Genomic DNA, 15,000 nt, shown 5'->3' on the forward strand with positions numbered 1-15,000 from the left:
AATTATGGAATTGAACACACACACACACACACAGCGGTTTACAAACACACAGTAAAGGCTGTTTATTCGTATAGAAAGAAGTACATTTACGTTACACTTCGTAAAAAGAGGAATTAAACTCTATTAGCTTGAAATTAACATTCAACGTTATTACAAACCTGAAACCCGTTCCAAGCTTTTCACTATGTACGTACGGTGTGCGTGTGTGTGTGTGTGTGTGTGTGAGGTGTGTGTGTGTAAATGCCAGTGCAAGTTCAACAGCAAGTCCCCGGTTCTCCACTCGGATCCTTCTTCCGTTTTCGTCCTCCTTCTTCGTCATGGCGTGTACTTTCGAATGAACGGTGCAGAAAATAAATTCACGTGAATAACCCTTTAAAAATATAGCTTTGATGTTTAGTTTTTTTCAGGTCCGTTTGCTCCTCATTCAGCACACACACACACACACACACACACACACACCACACACCGGTAAGTCGGACAATCCGGGGACGTACGCCGTCGTTTTCATACTTCCTTTAATGAACGAGAAGAAAAATAAAAAAGCTACAATATCTGCAACAGAGCGTGAGCACGTTTTTTTTCTTTTCTTTTCAAAGATTCAACCTGAGTCGTCCTAACGTCCCACAATTCCGTACGTGAGAGTCCGTTTCTCCTGAGTCCTTTTCTCGTCCCCAACACTACGGTTTCCTCGCTTCTCCGGAAAAACCTACAGGAGAAATGCGAGGAACCTGAGAGAGGTCGGGACGTATAGATGTCCTCCAGAAAAAAATAAAAAATAAAAAATAAAATAAAAAGGGTCAATTTCTCTCAATCTGTTCGATATCAAGTTCTCCACCCAACACGTCCCTTCTAAACCCGCATTGCTCCGCCCACGGAGGCTCTCGCTCCTTCCCGTTGGTCCAATCGGCGTCCGATTCGTCCACCGCAGACGAGTCGTCTTCTTTAAGGCTGAGGGGATACGCCTTCTCGCTCTGATTGGAGGGGCTGCCAAAAGAGGGCGGAGTCAGGCTTGATTGACACCCGTTGTCAAAGTTAAAGCGAGGGCAACTGAGGCTCTGGAAATTTTGTCTCTGTTGGGGGAATAGAAAAATTTCAACATCACAACAATAATAACAGCAACATAGCTGAAACAAAACAAACCGATTCTGAATGTAGCGCACACACGACATCTAAAGTCATGAAAACAATCGGGAAGCTACGACGTGCAAGTTAACACGTGAAACCTAGCATAGGTGTAAGCGTGCAAATGAAAATCATGTACAAAGTTAAATTTGTGTAAAATGGTACAGTCCAAACACCAAACAAATAAAAAGTTTTTGGAAAGAATCAACGATCAGGCAGAAAGAGAGTAACAGTCATAAACACAGCCAATAACAGCCAATCAGGAAAAGTGGGCGGGGCATATAAAGGTATTTTTCATGTATAATAACCATATTTGTAGTAGTTCTAATCTTTACAGCATTATTCAACATAGAAAAGAAAACGATGGAAAAATTTGTACAGTAAAACTTTTCCGAGTTCACTGTCGCTCGTGCGTATCCATCACGGCGTTCGCGAGGGACAGGAAAAGCCAGTCGGCGGAGTTCGACAGGTTCTCTGCTTTTGTTCCTGCGTTTCATTCGGGTGGATATTTTTGGAGGGATGGTGCCGTCAGACGTGACGTACGCACATTTATTTCTCTAAATATTAACATGTTTTCTCAATTCTGTACCGGCAAAATAAAGTTTAGGTTCAACAGGCAACAATAAATAAATAAATAAATAAATAAATAAATAAATAAATAAATAAATAAACAAACAGCGGCATATATCCACTTTAAGCCACGCCTCCTACATAGACTGACTGATGCTTTTCCAATACGTAACACTATACAGCAAAAAGTGTGTTGACCCCTGGGATCATATTCCACATTGTGCATGTGTGTGTGTGTTTGTGTGTGTGTGTGTGTCTTTGAATGCTGAAACACACACAAAATTTTGGTAAAAATCTGTATATATTTATGTTACAAATAAAGTCAGAAGTCAGAACAAGGAAGAACCGATGACAAGCCGCCGTCCTCCAGCATCACCTGCACCGGGGACAACATGCTTTATGGGGAGGCGGGGTAACAAATAGGGTTTCAAAATATATTCAAAGAGAAGTGCAGCAAAAACCAACCAACCACACGAGTCAGAGTTACAGAGCGGGTTCGAGTGTGTTGTGTGGTTGGATTATGTGAGAACACCTACAGAGAGCTGTTAATGATTGCTTTCATGCATCCTGCCTCTCTTTTTGGCGCAAACACACACACACACACACACACACACACACACACTCACATTTAGTACTAGCTGCAGTCAAGCTTCGCTGCTGCAGAGACTGAAAATTTGATTTGTAAATCAGGCTATGTTTCACCACAACCTCCACCCTGTCCCTTATACACAGAGGAAACACACACACACACACACACACACACACACACACACACACACACACACACACACACACACACACACACACACACACACACACACACACACACACACACACACACACACACACACACACACACACACACACACACACACACACACTTTACTGTCCAAAGTAGCTTTGATGCCGGCTTGGAAAACCCGTGGGTTTCTCTCATCATCCACTGTACAAATCCATATTATGGCTAAAAAAACCCACTCCAAAACCATCAAAATCATGAAAGGAAGACTAAGAGCTACCTCTGCTGCAAAGGATAAGTTTATCAGAATTACCAGCCTCAGAAACCACAGATTTACATAAATGCTTCTCAGGGTTTAACTGGCAGACATATTTCAACATCCACTGCTCAGAAGAGACCGTGTGAGTCTGGGCGTGTTCATGGCAAAAACACTTTCTTCTGAAGAACAGGAAGCAGAAGAGACTTGCTTGGGCCAAGAAATGGACATTAGATCAGTGGAAAACTGTCCTTTTTGTCTAATGATTCCAAATTTAAGATGTTCGTCTTTGTTAGACGTACAGAGGATGAACAGAGACGGTTCACGTTCGTGTGGTTCCCACTGTGAAACATGGTGTCATGGTGTGGAGATGCTTTGCTGGTGACACTGATAGCGTCAACATTGAGGTCAAACTTAACCAGCATGGCTACCACAGCGTTTTGCAGCGACATGCAGCCATGCAATCTGGTTTGCATTTAGTGAGACCATCAGTAGTTTTCCAACAGAACAACGACTCCAAGTTCTGTAGGAGCTCTTTGTGGAGGTCATCTGATGCAGCACTCCATTACTCAACTTCTTGGACAATCACCCCATCTAAATCCAGTTGAGATGGTTTGGGACTAGTTGGACCAGAGAGTAAAGGAAAAACAGCCAACAAGCACTCAACACCTCAGGGAACTCCTTAAGATGGTTAGAGAACCATTCCAGGTGACTAGCTCGAATGTAGCTGCTCTGAAGAACCTCGTTCTAGGTTATTTAACACGTTCAACACGTTTTATTCACTACATAATTACGGACGTGTTCTTTCGTAGATTGGATTCTTTAGTATGAATGTACAGTGATGAAAATAATAAACATAAAGGAAAACCACTGAAGGGGAAGGTGTGTCCAAACTTTTGACTGGTACACACACACACACACACACACACACACACACACACACACACACTAATCATGTGTAACAAGTAAGATGTAGAAACAAAGCAACAGCTGGAACAAAACAAAAGAACAGCTGCCATCACGGAAAAAACTAAAAAAGAAAAAAACCGAGAACTACCCTACACTCACTTTCAGGTTCCTTCCACATTTGCATAGTCATGAATATTTATAAACCATGGTATTTTAATGAAAGCACCCTGAACTGATGACGGGGTTACGTTAGATCTAATCATGACTCGGACTAGACGATTGGACGAAGCGTTTCTGGTTGCTTTGAGTAGAAATGATTGGGAACGTTGCACCTGCACACACCACTGAGGGTTCGTACACTTTTGTTAACGTGTCCAGATCTAGCGGATTTACAACCCAAGTTTGACGTCAGCAGCTAAACACGGCGTTGTGATACTCTACATACAGAAACGTAACATAATACAATACGAAAAGGTCTCGATAGCGAGAAGATCATATCGATAAATCAGAGATTTTACTCGACCACCCAAACAAGTTTAAACCAGAACGAAGCGAAGGTCTTCAAAGCCTGGAGGATCGACGTTCCTCACTTCCCTTCATTCTACTCGGTTCATACGTTTATACCATTTGACTTACAATTATCTCAAACTCGAGCAGTCGAGGGATAAAGGCCCAAGCGCGAGCGTGCTGGGATGTGAACTAATGACCTTCCGATCCGATGTCCAACCCTGGGTTATATTTACTCAAACGGTGTGGCCAAAAGTATTGGAACAGCTGATTTTTCCACCCTATATATGGTTCATCTTCAAACTTTTACCACAAACCTGGAGACAGATCGTTTATCTTTGGGTGCAGGAGCATGAAATCTTCCCTTTATGGGTTGAAGTGGAACATCTCCTGCTATGGAGCTCCAACGCCATTAAACGCCGAGATGAACGTAAACGCAGACCTCACCTACATCAGTACCTGCCTTTACACACACCTGTGTATCTGAATGAGCACAAATCTCCACAAAATCTAGTGGAACATCTTAGAATAACCTCCATTCATCTAAGAGCAAATGGAGACCCAATGTGTGTTTAAAAAAGCAACACAAAAAGCAGCTCAGGTGTCCCAAAACTTTTGCCGGGCGCAGTGTATAAATCTGTACAGAACCGAACGCCGTTTTGTGTTACTGAAAGAGATGGAAAGAAAAAAAAAGAGAAGAAAGAGAAGAACGGCAGAGGAAGACGCACACTCGCGATGTGAAAGGTCGGGACGTGGCGTGCGCACGAGCGTGCACACGAGCACTTCTGCCTTTCATACTCACTTCTTCCTTTCAGGTTTGTGTGTGAGCGCCGTATATACGCCTTAGAAGAGGTTTCTGTTTTAATCAGAGTGAGTCAAAGCACAGGGGTGGAAAACACACACACACACACACACACACACACACACACACACACACACACACACACACACACACACAGCCGAAAAACATCCTGCTGTAGTAGAATCTTTTGGTCCTGCAGTGGAAATGATCCTGACGATGTAACAGCTGGATTCGTTATTATATTAAGACGGTTTTTATTTTCTAGCTAGAGAACGTTATAATCATCTAGTTTTTAATGGTGCCTTCAAAAGTTACATCTCGAAGCTCTTTCTAAGCATAAAAGAAAGAATAATAAAAAACCCATCCTAGGATAAAATCACAAAAAAAGGTCCGATAAAAGCAGATTTCAAAACATCGGTTTGAAGCTTCTCGTGATCAGGAACCGGCACTGGAGGCTCCATCCATCAACGTAAAAAACTAAAATACCTCCTCGCAGATCACAGAACCAAACGTTTGTGGACACCTGACCTGTCAAATTCCTATGCGCTTCTTTTCGTCTCAATTCTCTCTTATAAAAGAACCTCCACTCTTCTGGGAAGATGTTCTACTAGATTCTGTGGAGATTTGTGCTACAAGGGTGTTAGTAAAGTCAGGTACTGGTGAGAAGGTGAGGAGGTGGAGAGGGTTTTCTAGGGTACAGTCAGCGTTTATTAGTGTTTAGAGCTCTACAGCAGGAGATCTTCCACTCCAACGCATGTATCTTCATGGAGCTGGCTTTGTGCACGGTTGTCCTGCAGAAACAGGTTTGGATCTTAATTTCGTGTCACCACGTCCAGGGACGTCCTGTACATTTGTGTGCATTCTCAGGAAGGTTGAAGTCTGGTGTCAGAAAAAAGACTTTTACATAGAATTTTCTTAGCTTTGGTTAAGTGACCAAAAAAAAAACCCCATTCCTCCTGTAAAGTGTGTCAAGAAGAGCAACATCTGAAGGGGCACATGGTGACTCAAAGTCTCTCAAACACACAGTAACATTTGCGTTTTCCAACACTTGAACTAGTGGAATAAAGTGGGGCAAAAAAGTATTTAGTCAGCCACCAATTATGAAAGTTCTTCCACTTAAAAAGATGAGAGAGGCCTGTAATTTTCATCATCGGTACACTTCAACTATGAGAGACAAAATGAGAAAAAATCACATTGATTTTAAAGAATTTATTTGCAAATTATGGTGGAAAATAAGTATTTGGTCACCTACAAAAAAGCAAGATTTCTGTCTCTCACAGACCTGTAACTTCTTTAAGAGGCTCCTCTGTCCTCCACTTGTTACCTGTATTAATGGCACCTGTTTAAACTCGTTATCAGTATAAAAGACACCTGTCCACAACCTCAAACTGTCAGACTCCAAACTCCACTATGGCCAAGACCAAAGAGCTCTTAAAGGGCACCAGAAACTAAATTGTAGACCTGCACCAGGCTGGAAGACTGAATCTGCAGTAGGTAAGCAGCTTGGTGTGAAGAAATCAACTGTGGGAGCAATTATTAGAAAATGGAAGACATACAAGACCACTGATAATCTCCCTCGATCTGGGGCTTCACACAAGATCTCACCCCATGGGTTCAAAATTATCACAAGAATGGTGAGCAAAAATCCCAGAACCACATAGGGGACCTAGTGAATGACCTGCAGAGAGGTGGGACCAAAGTAACAAAGGCTACCATCAGTAACACACTACGCCGCCAGGGACTCAAATCCTGCAGTGCCAGACGTGTCAGCCTGCTTAAGCCAGTGCATGCCCATCTGAAGTTTGCTAAAGAGCATTTGGAATATCCAGAAGAGGATTGGGAAAATGTCATATGGTCAGATGAAACCAAAATAGAACTTCTTGGTAAAAACTCAACTTGTGTTTGGAGGAGAAAGAATGCTGAGTTGCATATAAAGAACACCATACCTACTGTGAAGCATGGAGGTGGAAACATCATGCTTTGGGGCTGTTTTTCTGCAAAGGGACCAGGACCACTGATAAAGTCGCTGAAAAAGGAAAGAATGAATGGGGCAATGCATTGTGAGATTTTGAGTGAAAACCTCCTTCCATCAGCACGGGCATTGAAGATGAAACATGGCTCGGTCTTTCAGCATGACAATGATCCCAAACACACCAACGAAGGAGTGGCTTCGTAAGAAGCATTTCAAGGTCCTGGAGTGGCCTAGCCAGTCTCCAGATCTCAACCCCATAGAAAATCTTTGGAGGTAGTTAAAAATCCGTGTTGCCCAGGACAGCCCCAAAACATCACTGCTCTAGAGGAGATCTGCATGGAGGAATGGTCCAAACTACCAGCAACAGTGTGTAAAAACCTTGTGGAGACTCACAGAAAACGTTTACTAAAACGTGTTTAAAACACAGAAAATACTTATTTTCCACCATAATTTGCAAATAAATTCTTTTAAAAATCAGACAATGTGATTTTCTGGATATTTTTTTTTAGTGCACCGATGATGAAAATTACAGGCCTCTTTCATCTTTTTAAGTGGGAGAACTTGCACAATTGGTGGCTGAATAAATTTGCCCCACTGTATATATGAAATACTCAAAATTAGGGTCGGGCATTTTGAAAGCGTCAGGACTCGGATCGTGAATGTGAGCTAGCTAGCGCGTGTTTGCAGGCTGATTTTTGGATTTGGAGTATTTTTTCGAAATTACAATTTATTGTTGTACAGTACGAATGAAAAGAAAATGTACAAAACACATACTTGAAAAGTTTCCTGATCCAAACACACCAGATCGGTTACAGTTTTCTATTCGCAATTTGCATCGCTGCATTTCATTGGTCCTGTACTCGTACTATGCACAAAGACGAAGTTGAATCAAATCTAATCTAATGTACAGCTCACTGATTAATGCTTTGGGTGACTAATCGGAAGGCTGGGGGTTCAAGCCCTAGCACCACTAAGCTGCCCCTGTTGGGCCCTTGAGCAAGGCCCTTAACCCTTAAGATTTTGGTATCATGGTTGACCCTGTACTCTGACCACAGATTCATTTACATTTACACCGTTTGTCAGTTACCCTTAAACGGAGCACACAACTGAGCAGTAGAGGGTTAAGGGACTTGCAGGCGGTGGTGGGATTTAAACTCATGACCTTGTGGTCAGAAGTCCAACAACGATAGAGCTACCCTTTCCCTCCCTAACATGCTGAAATATGCAAAGAATTTCAATATACTGTACATTGGAAGATTGTGAGTTTGAATCCCAGATACTCCTGGGCCCCTGAGCAAGGCCCTTAACCCTCAGTTGTATGAAAGGGATAAAAGTCACTCGGGTGTCTGCCAAATGCCATGAAGAAAAAATGTACATGTGACAACTAATAGTTTCTTTCATTCTTATTAGTTTAATGCAAAAGTGTTGGGTTCGAGTCTCACCTGCGTCATCTTGGCCAAATCCAGCGAAGGCCTCTGTTTGTGGGGTTCGTCCTGTCGGCGGCGCTTCATCCCAATTTTCTGGTCGTTCAGTACACAGGGTTGCGACTGGCTCCGTGCGAGTCCTCCTTCCTCGGAGGTGGAGTCTGTAGAACTTGCCTCCGGCGCAGCGTCGATCTCGGCCAGGCAAATCCTCTCGTGAGAAGAGCAAAGGGGTGGGTCAAACGCCATGGCGGTGAACAATTGAGGAAACGGCGTCTCGGAAAGGTTGGAGCGGGTCGGAAAGCTGAAACTGGAGCTTCTCTGCATGCTGGAGAAGATGGAAGAGGACGAATATGAAGACGAGGGCAGAATGGCTCCCCCGCTGTGGCAGCGACGTTTTTCGACGGCCGTCCAAAGGCGCGAGGCCTGCGGGCGCCAAGGGGAACGCCAGCTCAGCTCGTCTGAGCAGGACCGAGAGCGGCACTGGCGTTTGCTGGGTGAAGGGGTTTCGCTCAAGCTCAGGTCCCGCAGAAGGCCACTGATAGAACTGGTGCTGCTCGCACCCGAGTCCCACAGACTCTCCAGACTCGAACCCATGGGACGCTGGCTGACACTAACAAAGTCTGAAAACAAATGCAAACAAAAAAAACCCAATAAGGGCAGAGCAAGAAACCTGACTTGCATGGGGTATGTGAGTTACCCTCAACATTGGGAAGGCTGGAAGTATTGGACAGGGGGCAGAAAACGTGCCCATTTGTATCACTTCCTATAGTGGAACAAAAATTATTTCAAACAAAGCCGCAGCACTGTTTTGAGTCTCTGAGCAACAGTGAGTCATTGCGTTTGAACTTAATCATTTAAAAGGGTGAGTCATTCGATCGCAATGACTCGATAATTAACAGTGACTTACTGGCGTTTTTCATTTAACATTTACAGTATCGTTCCTCTGCATTGCATAGATGAGTGTTGCTTATACTAATTGTGTTTGCTAATTAGCTTGTCCAGACTGATACCAACAAGATGGCTGCCCCATTTAGTTCAAATTGTTCCTCAGAGTTTGTTCTTAGGTTCCACTTTAGGCTTGTGGATGGTGGTTTGCTTCTTTTGAGCAGATCAACCATCTCAGGAACCTAACGTTCAATATTTTATAGCTCATTAGTGATAATTACCTGAAACAGATTGCAAATCTGGCACCTGGACACTTCCGTGGTTTAGGGATTTGTCTCAGCATGTGCTGCAGTTATCGATATCATCACCTGGGCTACACCTAGTACATGTGGAACACCGTTTTAGCTTCTTCAGAAAATCTGAATCATAAGCTGGCAATGAGTTCGATGCAGTAGATTACACGGGACACAATTCTCCATGGTGATACTCATCATAATAGAGATTATGGAGAAAGACCATCATGGATATGATCATGAGTCTGGGGAACAAGTCCCAACACTGAGTTAAGAATACTGAAAAATGTGCTGGAAATTCCAGGATGTGATAGAGGCAGCCATGTTGGACCATCTTGATAACTTTACATTCTCCTGGTAACACTAAACACCCTGACCGAGTACTGTTTTAAACAAACTTCTCACATTAGACAAACACCTCACAAGAACCACTAGATCCATGACCCCCACCCTCAACTACTACCTCCATGATCCCATCCCATCACTACCTGCATCTTTAGATCATCCAGAAGCATGTAAGGTCCTCAGGCTTCTCTATTGTTCTCATAAAAGCTGCTCAGAAAAATGGTCAGTGGGGCTGAAGGGTGAAAAGGAAGTGTGTGTAAAAATCAGGTCAGATTTACACGAGACAAAAATAGCAGCATCTGATTGGTGGCAGGCTGCCAGGACCGGAGGGAGGCCTCATCCCCGAACACACCACAACATCTGTGGCAGTCTAGACACATAAGCTTCACCTCCAGAGTCCACTCCGTGAGTCCACCCAATCACTCGTAGAAACCGGGCGTCTTTCGGGGGCGTGCACGGAAACCGTCGGGGTGGGATCAAAAGACACTGAACGATGAACGTCTCGCTACTTCCTGTTTTGTTCAGTCGATTTGGTGAAGGACCAGCTTACTGAAGTTCCCACAAAGGAAAACATCTGCTTTTATGACTTCTGCACAGGACAACATGTTCTCTAGATCAGGGTTCATCAGCACAAGGTGCAGATCTTAATGAATCCTGAATTCTTATTAGCATCAAACAGGAAATTAGCGCTACGTGTTTTGAAGTAAACACCAGGAAGTCCAGACGCTAGCTCAAACAACTAAGTTGTTCTGGCTTTTGGAATTTGTTTTTAGCATTTTACATCCACGTGCTCGTACTATAAATAAATAAATATTTCGAAATATACAGTTAGATAACTTAGCTAGCCGGCTAGTTAACTAGCCTGCATTGTTCACAATTAAATTTCACCATCTTTATTTAATATTTTTGTATTGTAAAAACAGGCTCAAAACATTGCCATGACAACCGACAATAAGATTAATCACTAATACTGCCCAGATTAGCTAGCTAGCCAGCTTAGCGGCAGACCAAATGTTTCCAGGTACCACACATCGTTATCTGATATGCCGCGTAATTAATGTGATCGTTTTGAAAACGGTAATGTTTCTATTGTGACATCACTAACTGAGCTTGTACGCAGCACCGCCCCTGAATCGCTTATATACGTAAAGCAAAGTTTTAAATCAAAACATAGAAAAAGAGTTAAAGATATCAGCGTTGTATAATCGATTTAGTGATGTCACAAAATAATCTATTATGCAAATTATATGAGAAAATGCCAATGGAATGTTTGGAATATAGCTAGCTAGCTTCCTAATTCAGTGATCAACATTTTGAGGTTGCTATAGCAACATCACATTGTAGGAGCGTTCCTACAATGCGAATTTGATCAGCGAAGGAAAATCACGTTTACACAAAATCGAAAGCTTTTTGAAACCGTGCATTTTAAAACGCCGCTAATTTACGTGTTCGTAGGCGTTTAATGAACTTAGATTTCTTGCCAGTTTCTCACGTGTCAAAGTAACAGTTAATGGTACACAAAGTTAAGTTGAGGTTGTAGCTATCGCACTGGAGCAAACATTCACCTCAAAAGAACCCTGTCGGAAGTGGTGACATCTGCGACATCACAGAGTCGACGCTAACCGCTATCAGGGCGTAGAGCAGGTGTTCAGGGAACTAACACATGACACGTTTTTGTTTCAGGCTTTTCAGAGAAGTTGTGGCCTTTCCGTCCTAGCGATCCGCCAGGCTGCCAACACCACGTAGTGTGGGAGAAGGTGGGATGGGAAGATGTTAAAAAGTATGGAAGAAGTATAAGAAGTATTACCCATGATTCCGCAAGAGAACAGGGCCGTTCCCTGGCTCATGGTCGACGTCTCGTGCTGTGGAGAGAAAACGTCTATTTTAGTTCTGGTTTATTTGTATAAAATCGAAAACAAGCCAGAATATTTTGGAGGTCAAATCTGCGGACTTTCGCCCCGAATGATCAATTCCCAAACGGGAAACTTTTTCCCTCCAAAAAAAAAAAGGGACTGCACAATGCCTGACTGTGACCTTTGACCCCTAGGAGGCGCAACTTCTGAAACGGTAATTGTAGTTAATAAAAGGAGATGGAGCGAACGAACAGGGTGAGGTACCCGGCTAAGCAGGGGCAACTTAAAAAACCCCTCCGCCGGGGTGACAGCGAGCGCACAATGAACACAGGAAACCCAAAGCCTCCCACCCGCCGTTAGGTTCTGAAAAGGCTTTCAGCCAACAATGAGGAGCTCAAACCACAATCATCTCGCAGCCTGTGGAAAGTGGTGCACTGAGAGCAGATGCTAGCAAGCGCAGGAGACGCTCGGGTTCGAGGCGTAGCGTGTGGAGTAAATGTTGGGGGTTCTTTTGGGGGGGGCAGGAAAAAGGGGTGGGGGTTTTGTCAGGGGTTGTTCGAGGTTTTGATTTACAGGGTCTTCATCTTTCCAACAATGCCATACTTTCAGGTCACGTTCGCAATCCCATGAACTCAACACTTATAGCATCCGAGCTGACAGAAAAACAGAGGCGTCGGATTCTTGGGCGGGGCGACGTACAAGCTCGGTTTGTGAGGTCACTAAATCTTTAACATGTGTATGTATGTTCTTTTCGTCTGAAACACGTCGTCGTTTTTTCCGAAAGCCTCCGTTTCTCTGCTTTTTAAATTGATCCACTTTGGAAAGCATTTTTAAAATTACCGAGTCTGTGATTAGATTTGGATTTAGCGATCACAGAGTCAATACGGTGTCTTGGTCAATGTATTTGGACTTAAATGCAAATTTGTTGGTGCTACCTCAGAACCGCAGGAATACCGCCTATGCTCGTAATTCCGCACAATAAACAAGGTCTGCGTGGAAATCGGATTTAGGGGTGGGGATAAGGACGAGCTCATGTAGTGAAGTCACAAAGCCTTGAACCCATTATATCCAATATTGAAATGATTGCAATAGAAATTTTTAGCGAACAAATCTTCAGAATTTTATCATATACGGTTTCAAATAATTCGATTTCGATGATTTTGATTGGATTTGCTTTTTATCACATTAGTTTATGTCTATAAAATCTAGAAGTCCTGTAGGTTTCAAGAAACTGGACAGAAGCTTTTTTTCTGATTGGAAAGTTCATCTGGAAAGATTTCCAGGATCTTCCAGGATGAAGTCTAAGCGAGTGAGGAGTAGAGCTGATGAGACTCGACAAAAAGCACCACTTAACCAGGATTTCCAAAACTTCAATCTCTAAAAAAAAAAATAACGTTTGTGCCATGTTCTACTTTTTGAGAATCCCAGTCCACATGTAGTCTTCATGTGCTGTTATAAGAAGATCCACTCTTCTGGGCAGATGTTGCACTAGATTTTTGTAAAGATATGCGTTGAGATCCAAGCAGCTACAAGGGTGTTAGTAAAGTCAGGTACTGATGTAGGTGAGGTGAGGTGAGGTGAGGTGGTTCCTGGGGTGCAGTCAGCGTTCACATTCGTGGTGTATAATAGGGGTTTGGTGCTATAGCAGGAGATCTTCCACTCCAGCCCATGGAAAGTGGATCTTCATGGAGCAAACTTGACATCACTTCCTGTAATTTTGCGACACGTTTGTTTTTTTTCCCCCTGAGAAAGTAAAACCTGGGTAATGTAATCTACTCTGAAGACGTCAGAACGACTCAGGTCTCACGGCGCCGTTAGCCGAAAAGGTCTTACCGAGTCTGAGGTCGGCTCTCTGGAGGTTACATCGTCGACTCCCTTCTTTTCCAGTGTTTTAGTGTGAATGATCACCATGGCCACACACATCTTTGCGAAAGCCCATTTCAGAGAGTGAAAAATCGACCGGCATCCATCTTTACGTGCAACGCAGGGTGTAGGCGACTTGATCACGCTCCCATCTGGCCCATCGTTACTTCTGGAATGTTCTTCGAGAGGAGCCCTCTTGACCCTGCGGACACAAAAGAATGGACACAAAGTGGGGGGGTGAGAATTCGGCTTCCCACACCGCCGTTAAATAAAAGGGAAAAAAAGCACAATAGGAGGTCCGGATGAGAGTGTGGGTTTAGCGCTGATGAGCAATCGAGGGTGGTCAGGTGTGGTGTGCAGTTAGAGGATAAAATAATCAGATGTTTATTCCCCCGACACCGCGGCAGCTCCAGTGAGCTTTTATTAGCTATCCAACAACATTTCTGATTTACATTTTTTTCTTCCTCGGAACGAATCGTTTTCTGTTCTCGGTTAAATAATAGCAGCTATAAATGCTCGTTCCCTCATCGACTTCTCTTTATTCTCCCTCTGGACCCACAAAAACCACTAAAGATGGCAGAAAACGTTTAAACTAGAGACTGCTTACAGGAAGAAACAATATAAAAAGGCGAATTAGCTGTTGCTATAGAAGCGTTAATGTACACTTGACAAATGTTTGTGGACACCTGAGGATTAGATGAACATCCATTCCACATTGAGTTGTTATAATGAGCTCCGCTCTTCTGGGAAGATGATCCACTAGATTTTGTGGAGATTGATGTAGAGCGGATAAGATGAGAGAGGATGAACCTTTATTCGTCCCACAGTCGGGAAATTTCCACGTTACGGCACCAAACAAACGCTTTTTAAAGGTTTTTGAAGTTTGAGGAGAAATTTCATGCTAGAGACGTCTGATACGACTGTGTGCTAACATTTCGGGGAAGAACCAAATGTGGCTGGAAAGGCAGTTGTCCCAATACTTCTGGTCAAATTGTGTATTTGCGGTTTCGTTACAATAGACACCTTCTGACCAATCAGAGCCCAGAACCCACCTGTGCGCTCCGTGTAGCCGAGCGTCCTCCAGATTGTAACCGGGACCATTCCAAGGCACTAAACTAAGATCTATCGAGCCTTTATGACCACTGATGAGTTCACGGAGACGGCTTGCGTAATCCTTTTACTGGATCTGGCGTCCAGAGGTTAAAGCCGAGCCGCAGCTCATAATTGGATCATCAGGACACGAGACTAAGAATAAATCTGAGCCTGCGTTTATCAAAACAACCCCACTGATAGCTGCCATGCGGATGTGCAGAGGTTCTCCGACGATTACTCGGCCAAAAACACACCCACAGGAGGGGATCCAGGATCCAGGAGGGTCCGAGTTCTGAAAACTTGGTATGCGATTAATACTTCGGGTTTTGAAAGGAAAAATAAGGAGCTTGAAGGTAGGGGTGCGAGTC

At 43.6% G+C, this 15,000-nt stretch overlaps 1 protein-coding gene across 3 annotated transcripts in view; it reads right to left on the reverse strand.

The window, feature by feature from the left end:
* Positions 1–37: 37 nt before the first annotated feature.
* The window catches only part of fam53b (family with sequence similarity 53 member B), a 26,207-nt gene continuing 11,244 nt past the window's right edge, over positions 38–15,000 (reverse strand). For 2 of the 3 annotated variants that reach the window (XM_083557535.1, XM_083557536.1), the window contains 4 exons: positions 13,511–13,742; positions 11,632–11,686; positions 8,320–8,921; positions 38–1,070 (listed from right to left, as the gene is read on the reverse strand). In XM_083557535.1, the coding sequence (XP_083413661.1) occupies positions 798–1,070; positions 8,320–8,921; positions 11,632–11,686; positions 13,511–13,600 (1,020 nt within the window). In that variant the 5' untranslated portion in view covers positions 13,601–13,742 and the 3' untranslated portion in view covers positions 38–797. The remainder of the gene's footprint in view (positions 1,071–8,319; positions 8,922–11,631; positions 11,687–13,510; positions 13,743–15,000) is intronic. The other variant, XM_083557537.1, reaches the window with a different exon arrangement.

The sequence above is a fragment of the Silurus aristotelis genome, assembly GCF_946808225.1.
Source record: "Silurus aristotelis genome assembly, chromosome: 12".
Lineage (NCBI taxonomy): Eukaryota > Metazoa > Chordata > Actinopteri > Siluriformes > Siluridae > Silurus > Silurus aristotelis.